Source organism: Mya arenaria, chromosome 16 (assembly GCF_026914265.1).
Source record: "Mya arenaria isolate MELC-2E11 chromosome 16, ASM2691426v1".
Classification (NCBI taxonomy): domain Eukaryota; kingdom Metazoa; phylum Mollusca; class Bivalvia; order Myida; family Myidae; genus Mya; species Mya arenaria.
The window spans coordinates 49,841,264-49,858,836 of NC_069137.1; the positions used below are offsets into that span (position 1 = coordinate 49,841,264).

Consider the following 17,573-nt stretch of genomic DNA (forward strand, 5'->3'; position numbering starts at 1 on the left):
ATTGTGTTTCCTCCAAAAAAGTATAGAATTGTCAATGCACGCTAGTAGGAGGCCGAAAAAAACATGAGTTTACATGATTTTACGAATAATCGCGACAATCATGTTGCTTTCTCATCTGAGCTTTCCCGTTTCACAGAAGTTTGTTTCAGAATCAGCTGATTTTAGTGTCAATGTCTTAAATTCACTCACATAAGATAACAGATCTCAATTGTTTAAGAAAATCATTTTTTCTTAAAGCTTACTAACGAGTTTAGCGATAAAACATCCATTTTTGAACGAAAATATGTGAAATTGCCATCTGATCTTTTGTCAGCAGCATTGTATCAGTGGTTCCAGACATTTACGCAAAACCTGGCTCATTCCAAGACAACAAATAACCAAAACCACACAAAACCATATTGTGATTTCATTATGCTGTATACCTTAGAGTAACGTTACGTTGTGACGTCGACAAGCGAGTATAAGGGATCTGACTTTAATGAGATTGCTTCTAGATAAGATTATAACTAAAATGGTCAATGTTTATACGTTGGAAATGTTCTTTTAGTGAAGAAAATTATGAAACAAAAACATTAAATCGTTCAAAAGATGCACTCGTGACAACGGTAAGCAAACAATCGTCCCCATGCATTCGGGCCTCTTGACTTTACCTAGGTTTATCTTCTATTTGATAAATGACCGGATATAAAGGTCCGGCGTAGGATAAAATGTATAACATTATTCTTTGAAACAACGAAGATTTTATTCAAACAATGTTTGGGCATCAAGTAAAGACTTGATGAATAATGCTAACACACAATTCTTGACACAGTTCAAGGAGTCCATGTTTATTCATGACTAATGTATCATACAAGCTTGTATTTGAACGCCATTCCATGCCAAATGACGATATCCTTGTAAAGAGGTAATGTAAACGTACATAGAAACAAATGCTGTACAGATAATCACTATATAAAAAGTTACAAATTACATTACCATTAACATCACCGATAATCATTTTTATGAAATCTTTAAATGATAAAACAATTATTTAAAAAAGAAGAACGATTGGAATAAAAGTAAGGTTCAGTTCTGTTACAATACACATAGTACGTGTTCATAACATGGATAAAAGACAACACAGTAAATTGCCAAAGAACAACGGACGGAGCATAAGTAAGACTCTGTTCGGTTACAATACATATGCTTGCTGATTCCAGACCACAGTCATTTGAGCTTGATTATCACGACTGATATTTTAAACTAAAGGTATGTTTTAAAAAATATATGTGGCTCCTTTTTAAAGCTGCACCCTCACAGATTGAACGCTTGATAACTTTTTTGTCTTGGAGCGAGCCAATTTTTGCAAATATCCATGGAAATCAGGTATGTAAGACTGCTGACAAAAAATTAGATCGCAGATTTTTATATTTAGGTTCAAAAATTGTTGTTTTATGCATTTTCTTAAACTGTTAGCCATAAAACATTAATTTTCGAACGGAAATATGAAAATCTACGATCTGATTTTGTCAGCAATCATATATCATTGGTTTGCAGATATTTACGTAAGAATTTGCTCTTTCCAAGACAAAAAATAAAATAAAAAGTTGTAAAAATAGTATATATGTGAGAGTGCAGCTTTAAGAACCCGAAAAGACATTATACTGTTGAAATTTCTTATCAATCGAAATGGAGTAAAGAGAAAAACAAGGACTTAAAATTGAGCGATTCGGAATGTACCCTTCGTAACAAGCATGCATGCCATTGTGGATTTGAATCATAAATGAATCATTAATGAAAATTGATGCCAATGCAGTGTACTCCATTAAAGTTAAATCCGTTGTAGATACAGCTGTCCTGGTCGACAGGCTAGATAAGTATCGATTTAAACAATATGGTTTTTGTGAAGAAATCTAAACATTCTGATAAATGGATACACAAATACGTTAAACGTAAAGAAAATATGGGCAAAAATCGACAACGTTTCAGGTCTGCGTTACAAGAATAAATGATATATAAAAACAAAAATGAATGATTAATAAAAATGTTACTTTCAATTGCTTTTCACACCGACAACAAATAATTAAAACATACACCACCTACACACATGATGAATTTTATGTATTATAATAATATGAAATACAAATCAATGAGATTTTATTTGAATGTGCCTTTTTTGCAGATCCTTTTCGAAAGGTTTAAAATTCAACCAAAATTTCAATATGAAATCTATACCATGTATATTATAGGACTCATGCAATAAATCTCCCTAGTTAGTTATATCGTTATTTTTAGTAATCTGAGTTTTTCATTTGAATAATTCAATTCCCGTATTTACTGAATTACCCAAAGCAATATAATTCTATAACATCTCACACAGGGTAGAACTATTTCGCTTATCCCTGGCACATTGTTTTGAGTGTTGGTTTTCATGCAGGTTTGAGCAAAAGCAAAATCATGGCTGTGGCCAAAATATATACCGTAGAGTATGCATATGGACTTTCGTAACGAATAACAAAAGACTGTATACGATAAATGCGTTGGATAATAATATGGCTGTGCTTAAAACGACATAAATATACTAATTTATTATTTGATTATTGAAGGCGAGCTAAAAGGCTCTAGCGAAATGGGCATGGATCATGTTAATCATAATGGTATCTTATTAGAAGCCACTTCACTATTAATTGTTTAGTTGATGGCACATTGGACAGTTCTATCGTACAAAATAGTATGGTAAAATCAATAATTGTGATCTGAATGCATAAACCATGCACACAATGTTTTTATTTACGTCTTCCAAACACTCCGTATCCACTCGACGGACCGCGTGAGGGACCTATACTTTGATTGTAGAGCAAGGATGAGTAATTATGATTATTCCCCTGCGAAGGACCTCGATTCATGTAAACCTGATCTTGTTCTGGCCATAGATAAGAGGCCAAAGAACGTTCCTCGGTATAGGTGACCGGTGTAAGGATCCCTTGATGCCTCGCTGGAAAAGAAAATAACCTTACAGCCTTGAACAATTTTATAAGATTCATATAAGTTGAGCGTTTTAGCTCAAATAATGTTATTTTTTTCAAATTTCGACATTTGAGAACTAAACACCTTGGTATGTCAGCCCCAACGTTTATCGGTGGGGCAGACAAAGACCTGTCGACATTTCCGTAGTGCAGTAGTACCTTGTGTTTACTTAGAAGTAAACACAAGGCAGAGCTGCACCACGGAAGTGTCGACAACTCATTTTCTTTTACCACCAATACGTGTTGGAGCTGGCGTTTAGAAGCCATGTAATTAAATTAAAGATTAATGCAGATTGAAAGAGCACTCCTTTGAAGGGATATTATGCCTCTTTAAATTAACTGTCGACACCCACCCTTCAGTGGTTTTCTATTTGTATTTAATATTGAACTTTTGTCATGTGAACGATATCAATTATAATATTAGTTAACCTGGTGCAGATTTTGTAGCGTCAGCAAAGGATAGACCTGTATTTACAGGACGATATGGTCGTTCATCCTCAAATGAATATGGTTCAGGATCCCAAACACTTTCCCAATTCGGAACATCTGCAGGAGCTGGATTTACCCACGCCGGTGGCCGAAGTGTCCTTTCGGTTTGAGGGGCTTTGTAAAATTCATGTAATGAAACAAATTTCGGCCGTTTTGTCTTTTTCTTTCCTGTGGTTGTTTTTGTTTCGTCTTTACCAGCCGAGGTTTTATTTGAAGTATGTTTTTCTGCACGGGGAAATGATAAATCGTTTTCGCTTTCATTTGGTTTATTTTTACTGCTAAGTTCAAAATAATTCGAAATACGTATCGCCTCCTCCTTATTTTTACTGTCAGCTTGTTCAGTTTTGCTCAAGACAGGCTCTTTGAAGCGAGACTCAAAGTTTGCTTTCGGCATCGCTAATTTTCTCCAATCGGGGATTTCCGCTATTTCTTTCAGTGGTGAAACAGTTTCCTGTAATAGTAATGTCCATTTAGTATATATCATGATTATAAAACATATATAGCATGTAGAAACATATAATACATTATATAATGAATATGTGGTAAACTGAGTTGAGACTGAGATTGTAAAATTAAATGATTTCACCGATATCTATATTCAGAATAAAGCTAACTGGGGTCGTGTTCACACAAAAAAAAACTTAAGGTTTTCTGAGGTAAACTGATGTTGTGACATTGGCTAAGATGGTCTCAAAGTAAGTTGTGTGCAACATTCTTAAGAAGACATACTCAATTTAAATTATGATATATCGCAAACATTTTCTTTACTATGTGTTATATGGGCTTTAATAATACAAATATACCGCGCCAGGATAGATATAAGGACTATCTTACCGTTGATTGAAGTTTTCCCTTCTTTTTTCTTGCGCCCTTTCCTTGACCGATCCTTTCTTGCTCGATCTGAAATATATGTATCAGCAAACATTACTGCATAATGCAAGCCATCGAGATATGTTATAGTCAACGAAATCCATAACCAGCTTTCATTTTAGCCCAATATTTTAAAGCTCAAAAATAATATTAAAGGAAGGTTGTTTTATTTTCTGTAAATGTAATACACACACTAACGCCAATCAACCAATATCCAATTTTCATTCGTGCCTAAAACAATTTTAAAAGGAAATTCGGTTGCTAAAGGTTCTTCATGTCATGGAGGCATCTTGAGGACAGCCAGCAACAGAGTTACGGTTCCCGAAAGGGGCATAAATTCAACGTATAAATGAATTATACATCAAAATGTATAGTAAACTACGCTATTTCATATTTAGTGAAACAACTGCATTACCGTATTATCAAATCATGTATACATGTTGTGTTATATATAAATATAACAAAATGTAGCTTAGCAACACATGTTTTGGGTATGACCAGCGAGCAATCAGCGAAAGTATTGATACATTCATAGGGGGTGGTCGTTCATTGCGTAAAGTTTATTTTATAAAATTGTTTACAAGAGGTTTACCCACGTTATAAATCTTTTGTTTAGAATGTAAATTCTCCTCTGTACAGCTTGCAACTTCAGGTTCAAAAACTGGCTGCTGTTTAATTTCAGTGACCTGCGAAAGAAAATATGTAAAGTTGCATGCAAGCTGCGATACATGCAATGTTATCTATTTTATTTTCATTCATTCGCTTTCAATAGAAATACACTTAAATAATGTCTCACCTCCGGTTGTGGTCTTTTCGTCTTTATCTTCCTACTATTTTTGGATGATTTGCCGGTTTCATCGCTCTGTGACACGAATATATACAGGGAGAAATTTTAACATAGGCTCAATTATGCTGTTGTTTTGCAACATGTTGTTTAAGAATTTTAGTCCAGTAGTTAATTGTATAAAACCGGTTATCTTTTTGGTTTGGTCAAAGTTATCCGAAATGTTAACTGATTGGTCAATATTTATCCAGTGTTTTTTTCTAACCAATTAAGTCATTGAAAAGTGTTCACCAGCTGAAAAATAACCAGTGGACAACTTATCCGAGTTTTATACAATTGGCTGCAGGTCATTTATTAGAAAGATATTATTATACACATGGCTAATATTTCTAAACCGTTTTGAGAGTCAGTTGAAGTAAGTCAAATTTAATTATTTCGATCATGTTGAACATTTACTTTACACCTTATATTTCGGTTAGAAGATAATTGATGTACAATTAATTACTGACGTACTTAAATCACTTTGGTTTGAAACCGAATGAAGAAATCATTCAAAAACATTTACCTTGCTTTCAGGTGAAATCGAGTCGACAGTCAACATTTTCACCGGATGGTCGTCAACTTTATGCTGTAAATGAACTATGCCAATTTTACGGTATTTATTGCAAACATGTGTGTACACATACTGTCGCGACGTTTTATTAATTTCAAAATATATATTAAGTATAATGTTTTTTGTCAAATTTATTTCACGTTGAAACTGCACGTAGTAGATTGAATAGTTATCTAACTGTTTTGTAGGTTACTTACAGTGTCTGTTGAAATACACTGTTTTAATTCCGGAGAGATGTCGTCGGACTCGATTCCAATCCCACTACCATAACCGGTTTCTATACTTTCCCCTAAACTCACTATCGAAGGACAGTGGTATTTCATTGATCCTTGGTAAGCAGATGGGTTATCTTCCTTTTCGTAGATATATTTAAAGCTTGGAACAGTGCTGGTACCAGTCATGGATACATTCTCTTTTTGTCCGTCTGACTGGTGTAATGATTTGCAACTATCTGCATTTAAATGACTGTCGTGGTGTGTTAAAGCCTGAAATGTACAACATTTTATCAAATTCATGGTATTAATGTCTCCCAAATTCAAAGGAGATATTAATGTATATATCAACTATAATTCACATACTGGTTAGGGAACCCTTTTCGCCAGGAAATAGAAGTGTTTTCTTGTTAACTTGAGAAAAACTAAATTTTATTTAATGAAATTTCACAGGGAGAAAGCTAGGCTCCTAGACAGTGTAAGGTACCAATAATTCGCCCACTTTTAAAATATCATTATTTAAAAAAATCTCTTTTCTATAAACTCTTAACATGTTGCTCTGTTAAAACGAATATTTTGGGGGTGTACTATTTCCTATTTTGTTGAGTGGAAAAATCGTAAATCCTGTTAGAAGAAATAAGTTGCAATTTCAATATTGCTAATAGATAACTTTCAGAGAAAATACTTGTGTTCCTATTATAAAGCTTCATTTGAACACAAAGTATCATTTGTATGAACATTAATCATAATGAAATTGCTAAACAACAACTTTACAACTTTGGCGAATAATTGGTACGGGCGAAAAGCGGTCACTAACCATTATTGTTTTTAGGGATTAATATACTTATATATATAAAGACCATATGGATATAATTGCATCTTTTGAAACTTATTCTACAATAGGAGCCCTTTATACCTCTACTGTTTTTGTTGCGTCAAGACAATTGTCAGCGTGTTCAATCTCTAAAGCACTTTGTGAAACACCGGATTTGGCACTGTCCAACAAAGTTCCATTAATTGGTATACTAGTTTCCTCCTTTGTATTTGGCAACTCGCTTGTTCTAAACTGTTCTTTTTCGAATGTCACATGTGATGACTTCGTTGAACTTTTAGGTTCTGCTTTATTTTCATTTTTTGCTTCCTCTACCGAAGCAGGTGTTACCTGTCACATAAATCGTAATGATGATAGAAGAGTCCTCATATATATCATAAGTATAATTGTTTTGTATAACGTTAGACGAACGAAACATATCAGGAATTGAACGACCAAATTCGAAAAATCGATTGTTTCGAAGAAACACAAAGACATACGCCTTTACTACAAAACTTTCTTTTAAGCTTGAATCACAAACTAAACACGTGTCTCCGCTTTTCAAACATAATGTATGCTTTTCTTATAGATACGTAGACAGAAAATGCAATTCATTTGTGAGAATTTTTTTTATAACATCGTATATACCTTCGGGTAGAATTCGTCCGCCATTGGATTAAGAGTGGTCAGCTCTATATTTCTCATCTTAAGGTATTGCTCCCATTTTAGTCCATAGAAACTTCCATGTGTGTTGCAGTCGTTAAGGTACGTTTCCCACACCTTTCTGTTTGATAAAAATATGCAAAAGTTACAATACATGTCATTCAACATGTTGTCTTTACATAAGTCGACTGTGTTTGTCCTTATATGAATTTTATATGTGAGGCCAAACATGATACACACTTTTGATACTGCTAGATTGACGCAGTCCCGGAAGTGCTTGATGTCCCGTTAAGCGATAATGAACATCATGTGTGAATTTGAATAAAGTACGACAGAGTACCTAAAGTATTGTCTGCAATTATTGTGTGAGTAACTAGCTACCTGCGTCACGTGAATGGTACAGTATTTTGGCTAAATACTCGACATGCAAATCATCCCGATTCGGGTATAGATCTTTAAACACAATTACACCTATAAAAATATAATTTCTAACCGACATTGTCCCACCAAACACAGTGTAATTGGGTCTCCGATAGTCATCACAAGCGATTTCGCTCTTGTTATTACTGTTGTCAGGAACTTCACGTTTGAAAGAAACCCAAAGTCGATTTGATCAGTCTCCTCATAGCCTTCTGTACATGTTTCCTTTGTCCTGACTGTGCTCATTATAACAACTCGAAACTCCTTTCCTGTAAAATTAAGTTAGGACATGTACTAAACGCACTCGTTTTGGTTTTTGGTTTTACCATTTTCAAGCAAGATATCATTTCAATCGATCACACGATACCACTTGACATTGGTATACAATTCGTGCATGAACCTACATGATTATTGTAATAATAATAATTGTATTACCTTCGTATATAAAACCAATTAGACTTAAATATATTCTGAAATCACGTTAACCGTATGTCGAGTTTGCTAACATTCACTTACTATATTTTTCATAAATCTTAAGAATATATTTAGTTTAGAGTGTTTACCTTGCACGTTAGCAACCCTTTCTACGGAAACGTCTTTGATGTTTATTTTTCGCAGTCCATCTCGGATTAGCTTCACCTTGCAAAAATACACGAATGTTCTGACATGGATTCATTTTCATTTGATCATAATACTTATATGCAACACACGATGCATGATAGAGGCATTCGGATTGATTGGGGTTGTTTATTGACAATAATAGAAAGTACAACACTCTCAATGAAGTTTAAAATAGCATGTCAATTTATCATTCTAACTCGTAAATATCAGAAAGTAATCAAGTTCTCCGGGCGAGTTAGGTCAGTTGATTGAGCAACTGATATGCCAAAAAAGGTTTCCTGGATTCGATCCGTTGCCTGGCCCCATACATTTCTTAACTAGTGACGATAAAAACAATCTTAAAAAAGTACCTGCATTCTATACGGTGCAACAACGCCTATACTCTTTGAACTGAATTCACCCCAGTGTTTTGAAGGCCATTTCTCTTTTAGCAGTGCAACTTGGTCAACAACTTCGCATACCTAACAACAAAGAGAATGATATCAAACTTCCTTTTGTTTTAAAAACTACAGGTACGGGTCAAGAAGCTACCCAATTAACGAAGACCAAGTTTAAAGGCACTAGATTAAGGCCTAAACCAGATCTTAATTCTGGCACTAAACGTTATATTAAATCAGGAGAAAGTTTGATATTAAATCAGGAGAAAGTTTGATATTATGATGTCTGTATTTCGCTTTTATACTATAAAGTTTAATTAGTTTAATGCAATTTAAGTAATATTAAATGACTAAATGCCTCTGCTTTGTTGCAAAATCCTTCTTTCAGACCGCACGGCTCGTCCTCGCCTAACACGGTGTAAAACGCCAGAGGGTAAAGTTCGGGATGTCCCTCCTGTGGCATTGCGCATGACAATTTGTAGTCATAGAAAAGGTTAGATGTGAACTTCAAAATGACGTCATGAGTTCTGTAGTTTTCGTGCAACATGACTTTGTATCCGCAATCGTCCGGATAAAGGTCATTTAATCTCTCTAGTAATGACTTCTGAAATCCTTCTTTTTTCCCTTCTAATGAATATATCTCAGGACTCATCTAAAACGAGATAATTGAGGTATACCGCTATAAGCACAATTTCTATTTTAATACTTTGGAGTATCGTAAAGATATGGACTGAAATTATTAAGAAAGTACTATGTAATTCTAAATATCTTCACCATCATGGAAGGTAGGACGAGTAAACATTGGTCGCGTCATAACAAAGACGATATGAAAATCGTTCCAGTGACTCCCTGGGTTTGACCCTGGAGGATAGTTCTGGACTTCTCAATACTTGTAACAAGAAAGACCATTGATGCAAAGCATCAAAGGGCACCGTTTAATAGTTTATGCATTTGTTATATGTTGAAAAATAAGGAATGTCAAGGCCAACAGGCATATTACAATGCATCGAACCGCATCCATGACATTCTCAAAATATTTGTAGTATTCTGCTTAACAACATAGGCTAAAGCATTCAAATAGAAGAGTTTCAAGTTGAACATTTCATTAGGAGTGTGGTACATTAGTGAACACGACAGAATTAGGGTGCTTGTGCACTGTACTTTTTGTCATTGCCACCTATCCATATACCAAGTTTTATTTCAATACCATGAGTATTTTGAAAGTAATGCTCTGGTCAAGAAAAAGAGGCAAAGGGCAATAATTCTGTAATTAGCTGAAATACAGCTATAGACATTGTGCACTGCACTTCCTCTTGTTGTGCTTTACCATTGAATGATGTTTAATGAAATTCCAAAAAGTAGTTTTCTTGTTATGCTACGGACAGGAAAAGGAACAAAGGGAATAACTCTTGCAATTCGCTGAAATAGAGTTATTGTTCTTGTACACTGCAGTTCTAATCATTTAGGGGGAGGGGGCAAAGTCACCATGCTGGAATGACAACTTGAAGGGAAGAATAAGTTTCCTGATTATATGGTGAATTCATCATGAAGAAGTGACATGAAATAACAATTTTTGTAGTACTTTAATAAACATTATCATTTCGTATGAAAGTTACAAACATAAATAGAACATGATTATTGAACTGTTATATAAAAATAGAACATTGTTTACTAGATAAAATGCATTTATAACATAACATGCCTTGTTTTTAGCTGTTTAATAATACTAAAATGTATGAAATTGGACAAATTGCATAGACAAGAGGCCCAAAAGGGCCTATGCTCTACTGCCATGGCTTTTGTGGTCATATCAATCTACAGCATGTATGTATGGGTAAAAGGCAACAGACATATAAATGTTTTGTGTTTGGGTTACCTGAAAACGTAGCACGTTCAACATCTGAGCCCAGAAAGTATTGTAAGCAGATAAGTTGCATGAACTATTTTAATATGTGCCAAGTAATAGTCATCTGACAAAACAATGCTTTCAAAACTGTACTCATAGTAAAAATTTATGTAGTTTTAAAAATTAAAAAAGTTGGTCAAAAGGTCAAAGTCAAGGGCATCCTAGGACAACATTGATCAATTTGAACAAACATTCACAATCAATTGTGCTGAGATGGATGTACAACACACAAAATGATTTTCAAACCTTTCCAGATTTATGTTTACCAAACCTGTGAACCCTGGGTGTGGCCAGTAATAACACCAGGTGCATAACTTAAACATTCACAACCAATTTTGTTAAAATGAATGCGCAAACTGCAGAACTTAAAGCTAAAAAATGGCCTTTGGGCTTTCAACAAGAACAAGGCAGAGTAATTCACAAAATCAACTGCAGAAGCAATAGCAAATTGTCTCTCAAATCCTAGACTTGCAAATTGTCTCCCTTAACTCTAGACTTGAATTTAAATGTACATGTAAACTTGGCTTTAAAATAGAATTCGCTCATGCAGACTTGGCTAAAAATAGAAAGCATTTCTTTAAAACTTTCATGGCCCATAATCTAGGCATTTATGGGCGGATCTGGCTGGTTTTCGAAAGGAACCGAGCTCTTAATGGATATCAAGATACTGTACAAGTTTCATCGAGATACAATCAAAACTGAAGACTGTATCGTGTTCACAACCAATTGTTTACAGACGCACGACCGCACGGACGCACGGACGCACAGATGCACATTCCACGTACACATTACCATCGCATAAGCTCTTCTGGCCTTTGGCCAGTAGAGCTAAAAACTGGTCAATGGAGTTATAATGTTAACTTCTCCATTTACATGGTAAAGAAGAGTTTAAAATGGACGTTTTTGTTGATAGTGATATTAATACAAAAATAGCATATGTCTTATAGGACAATGGCAAAATTTTCAAATATGATAAAAATAATTCATACAAACTGAATATGTATCAGACTATGCATGAAAGAAATAATACTGTTTCTATTTTTCATATAGGTTTTGAAATACAACAATGCACATATAAGCATAAATAGGCCAAATATGCACAAAATAATAGTAAACAATGTGTGAAAGTGATACTGAACACTTAAAATAATTTCTTTGTGCATTAAAATGAATATATACCAGAAAAGCAATACTAAATCAAGTCCAAAATGTATAATAACATGAAGAACACCCCTTTATGAATATCTTCATAACAAATCATAGTACGTGCATTTATATAATTAGTATCAAATGTGTCTGCTTTAAAGTGTTTTTTCATTTGCATTAAATTAATATATACCAGAAAAGGAATTATAAAAATCCTTAAATGTATAAGAAACTGAAGACAACAAAGAATAACACCCATTTATGAATATCTCCAAAACAAATCAGAGGTCACCTAAACAATAATCATTCATACAGTTAGTATCAAATGTGTCTAGTTTTTGTGTGTCTGTTCATTATCTTTAAATGAGCATCTTTAAAGTGAAACTCTTATTTGAAATCAATACGTATAACAGGGCTTCCATTAAGAATTTGAAACTGGAAGTATCAACTTCCTGTCCATCAATTTTGGAAGTTTTACACTGATATGTGGAAGTTAAAATCTCCCGAATACAATATCTTTTTCCACTATTTTTCAATTAGAATGTTAAAAATCAAGTAATTTGTAACTTTAACTTGCCAAATTCAAAGACTTATATTATAATAAATCATTTTATCTTAAGACTGATTGAAATTGTGACCATAAAAGTAATATTGACACAAGGTTTGAATATTTTGAACTTCCAAGCTTTCTACTTTGGTGGTTTTCTTCAAAATTATGGAAGTTTTTGTACTTCCTAGAAATCAATTTTGAAAGTTTTAACCCATTTCTAAGGAGTAATATACTTCCAAACTTCCTTTAATGGAAGCCCTGCATATAATTGTATTTATAACACACATCAAATTGACTGATAAAACAATAACTACTTACTAAATAATGCATTTACTGAAATATTGTTTACTGATTTATAACAAGCTTTTGACCCTGTTTATAATAGCAGAAAGCATGACAAATATTAAATGATTGGTGATTGCTAAAAGATTGACTGTGGTCTACTATAGTATCACAAGGCAGAAATACCATGTTATATGTTCATTCTTATTAGCAAATCGAACTCAAAATCCTTCATTAGAAACATTGTTGTTGACATCTATCAACCCATTTTGAAAAATCAAAACAATAATATTTATTGTGATCAGTCTTGTTTGGGAGTAAGAATGCATCTTTAAAAATAGTGTGTGTGTTTTTCACTTTATATGAAATATGTACCAATTCAATTTGACAAATGGGACAAAAAATTTAAGTTAGGAAATAGAAGTAGTAATTGTACATAATACAAAACAACAACAAAATTGACAAAGCTCAATATAACAGAAAATCTATATGAAAACAAAAATCATTAAAGGCCATAATTATTTAAAATGAATTAAGGTATTTAAGTAATACACACTTTAATAAAAGCTTTCACTGACAACATAGTTATTATCAAGATACACTATGGGACTGTTATCCAAATTTTGAAGATATTTTACCGTGAATTAAAAAAGTAATTTAAGTTTCATTACACCCAATCCCAAACTCCAAGGGCTACAAAGAGCGACAAGTAAATATTTTGTCTATATTTGATGTTTGTTTCTCATTATCAGAGCTTGAAATAAACACAACAGTTTCTGGTGAAATAAACTTCAGTTAACAGAAAACATAAGTTCAACCGAACAGCATTATTGATACTCATGCAAAAAATCATTTTGAGATCTTGTGAGTCTTCTGAACAGAGCAGTATTTCGATGTTTGAAAATATAAAGCAGTTTTATCAATTCATAAAAAATAATTAATAATAAGACAACCAGCTGAAATCATTTTAAATATTTTCTATGATGTCTAATGAACAATTTAAAAGATAATTTATGATACCCCGTAGTTTACCGTTCACTTTTGAAGAAAATATACATAATGTCATGTAACCATATATTTTATAGCTAATAAAATGCTTAAAAATCAACCCTTTTCTTGTAAAAATTGATAAAGCTTTATTGAACTTATTCATAAAATGTAATCATTCAAATAAATGAATTTTACGTATGATACTAACTCAGAATTTAGATTTAAAAACAATGAATGTACTTTCAAATTAAAATATGTAAAGAAACAAGAACACTATGTACATGTAGGCGGTAATGCCCCTCCAAACATGTCAGAGTGAAAGTTCTCAACTAATTTGTCTGTTTAATATTATAACATGTAAACAGTCTCTGTAGGTAATCGATGTCTATTTGTTTTATTTTGTCAATGGTATTCTTACATTTAGAATTTTTCACAATAAGTCTTCACTCTTCAACATTTGAAGTTTGGTCTGTTCCCATGCGTTTGTACTTGTAGTGTGTGCACAGATGATAATTACTCAATGCTGAGTCAATGCTGATTTGGTTTTTATGCCCCTTCAGGTTCTTTACCCATCTAGAATGTTGAGTAATGTAAAGGAAAAAAATGTACTTTAAAAGCCTTTCTAACTTATAAGTATAGATAATAATACTGCCATACATATACAAAATAAAATATAAACAGTATAATATTTCTCGACATTATTTAAAAAAACAATCACCACCACCACCACCACCACCACTTGATTATTGAATACAGTGAGGTTATAAAACAACAAACACCAACTCAAATATGTTTTATATGAAATACTCACATCATCTCTATGAGATGTGACTGCCTTGTGGATGACATGGATGTCAAATCTGTCTCAATGATACAACATAATATTTAATGCAGGCTGGAATTCTTCATAACCCCAATTTGTTGACTTAGTAATATTCAGTCAATTTCCTACCTGAAAGAAATTAGACTTCTGATTATCAACCGGCAGAAACTACAACTGTGAAAGACAAATGCACATGTATCAATTATACATTCTGCACTAATATCCGTTTTAGCCAAGAGTAAGTTGGTAAGCACAAATGTGTAGTTGTTGTGCATATGGTTGCTAATGATTCACAACAGTACGGGGTTTTAACGAGACCTACACCAAGCAAATGAATGTCGCTAGTGTCAAAGCTGTCGTGGCCTCCAGCCCGAAACCATGTACGTCTTTTCTTACAGGTTTATTTTGAAAATATGCAGTTTGTAAACAAATAATGGGTATGTTCATGTATTATGGTATGTTAAAGATAGGTCACATATCAAAACACATCATTTTTAAACAAAATTTTAAGTCTAATATTTTTCTAAGATAAAACAATCAAATAAAAGATTACATACTCATATCATATACATAAATAATGTGCATAAGTACATCAAAAAATATGAAACATGTACATAATGCACCAGTCAATTGTAACCATGGCCCCCCAGGTCCGGGGTTATGCCGGGGATAGCCGGGGAAACGGGCTGTGTTTTTACCTTTCAGGTGGCCCTGCAGTGCCGGGTGAATGCGGTGGTTTTGTCTTCGAGCAAAATATAGCGGGGAATATGCCTTACCTTGGCTCCCTGGGGTGCGGGGGCATATGGCAGGGATTTGACCATCAGTTCGTCCTTGCAGGACAAGGATTTTACCTGGGGCTGGCTGGACCGAAAGTCAAAGTCCCGGCTATTCCCATGACCTGGGGGGCGTGGTTACAATTGACTGGTGCATAATGCACCAATCAATTGTAACCACGCCCCACCACCGCATGCACTGCCGGGACACCTCGAAGGTAAAAACACGGTCCTTTCCCCCCCCCCCCCGCTATCCCCGGTATACCACCAAACTGGGGGGGGGGGCGTGGTTACAATTGACTGGTGCATAAGTAGATGTAACATGTATATTTATAGTAATATATAATTATACCAGGTAGTACATGTATGTAAAAATATTAACACGAAGTCTTAACATTTAGCAAATAAAAATGATTGAAGAATTCCAATGATAAATTATAAAACAAACATTTTTGAACACATCAATGTACAAAACTACTCAAAGATACTTACATGCATAGCCCTTTGATACGAATATCCCAGTTCAATGCCGATTGTTGACATTCGTTTTTTCGATAGAAAATCTTCTCTTACGCGTATAATTTACTTATAATCCATGTTTTACTGTAATGACTCAAATTGTAAGATGTATCATAATCAACTGTCAGTGTGCACTTTAAGTGTTTACTTATTTTAAACGTATATTCATGATAAAATCATCACCCGAGTTTCCACCTACTACGATGTAGAAATTCCATTATTGACCTATGAATAGCGGGGAAATACCTTCTGGTTCTAAAAATAGCAACATCCGGTAAGTGTTACAACATTTAATTACAATATCGATTAGATTAAAGAAAAAAGATTACCTCAAGGTTTATCAATGCAGTAAACATAACAAAACAACATGAAACATAATTATTCCCATTCACATAATTACCGGTCCACACATTTTGCATTTCCGGCACATGATATTTCAGATATTTCAGGTAACCAATCGGAAAACGTAAACGAATCGGGAACAGTTATTAAACTTATTTGTCGTTCTTCCGAAATAATGTTTTGAAGATAAATTGAAGACTATCTATTCAACCACAAAAAGCATTTTTAACACCCATGCAATCGCCACCCATTTGCATTTTTTAATCATTTTAAAATAACAGTAAAACCCAACTGTCAACCAACTTAACAACCGCTCGTACCACTAACTAAAATAAATTCCCATTCCATAATAGGCGTGCACTTCAGTGCGGCGCCAATTAGTGTTGGCAATTGGTTCAAGGTTGACTATCGATAATCGGTTCCATTCAAGTAACCGATTATCGATAGTACAATCGGTTTTTGACAATAACTTAATTGCAGTTTTATAATTGTACAATAACTCATAATCCTTAAGAATGCATTTGCTATGCGTATGTTTGAAGCTATTTTGTCGTTGCTTTCGTTCATAATGTTAATGATAACAACTGAACACTTTCAGATGCATAAACGAACTCAAAGGAGAAAATTGGCAGAAATTAACCAAACGCAATAAATGAGAGAAAAGAGGAAAACAATTCGCCGGTTGAATGAATGATCGATTATGACCAAATACAATCGATTGTCGCCAAATTCAGGCCCAACCAGTCTTTTATCGACTTTAACCGATAATCGGAATATCACAACTCAAATCAAATCATTTTTTCAGTCGGTATGACATAACAGAGAAAACCATTATCTATGAATAGCTATTTGCCGACTACTTGTAATATATTGGACAGTTGTCTTCAGTGTGTCATCACTTTTAACCTGACGCGTTCAATGACCTTCAACAATTTAAGCTCTATTTGGGTCACCATGCTGCGGTCCCTTGTCAGAGGATCAATTAAAACGCCTACATGGTGAACAGAACTGGATTCTTATTTTGGTCACTGAGTGCACATACATTGTTCGACAAAGGCATAACACAATAGTACGCTTCTATGTGTGGTAGCAATTTTTCGTTTTTAACTTAAATAAGGACATGAATAAATATATTTGTACCTGCATTTGGTCTCCTGCTAACACAACCCTAGTGGACTGCGTTGCCTTAGATAGAGGTATGAGTGCCTCGCATTCCAACACCTGTGCTGCCTCGTCAAGGTATATGTGTGTGAACAAATCTGAGTAGGGAAAAACATTGGACTTTACAGAATAAATATGATCATAACTAAAATTACTAATATCTATAACAACAGTGGCACAGTGTATATCCATGTGCATTATTTTATAAGAGAAAAT

At 33.9% G+C, this 17,573-nt stretch overlaps 1 protein-coding gene across 7 annotated transcripts in view; it reads right to left on the reverse strand.

The window, feature by feature from the left end:
- Positions 1-811: 811 nt before the first annotated feature.
- The window catches only part of LOC128222086 (uncharacterized), a 34,048-nt gene continuing 17,286 nt past the window's right edge, over positions 812-17,573 (reverse strand). For 6 of the 7 annotated variants that reach the window (XM_052930898.1, XM_052930897.1, XM_052930896.1 and 3 more), the window contains 14 exons: positions 17,337-17,455; positions 9,224-9,517; positions 8,839-8,949; positions 8,431-8,506; positions 7,941-8,136; positions 7,433-7,568; positions 6,890-7,135; positions 5,959-6,246; positions 5,714-5,776; positions 5,161-5,226; positions 4,961-5,050; positions 4,329-4,394; positions 3,435-3,945; positions 812-2,974 (listed from right to left, as the gene is read on the reverse strand). In XM_052930898.1, coding sequence (XP_052786858.1) covers positions 2,766-2,974; positions 3,435-3,945; positions 4,329-4,394; positions 4,961-5,050; positions 5,161-5,226; positions 5,714-5,776; positions 5,959-6,246; positions 6,890-7,135; positions 7,433-7,568; positions 7,941-8,136; positions 8,431-8,506; positions 8,839-8,949; positions 9,224-9,517; positions 17,337-17,455 — 2,471 coding nt within the window. In that variant the 3' untranslated portion in view covers positions 812-2,765. The remainder of the gene's footprint in view (positions 2,975-3,434; positions 3,946-4,328; positions 4,395-4,960; positions 5,051-5,160; positions 5,227-5,713; positions 5,777-5,958; positions 6,247-6,889; positions 7,136-7,432; positions 7,569-7,940; positions 8,137-8,430; positions 8,507-8,838; positions 8,950-9,223; positions 9,518-17,336; positions 17,456-17,573) is intronic. The other variant, XM_052930901.1, reaches the window with a different exon arrangement.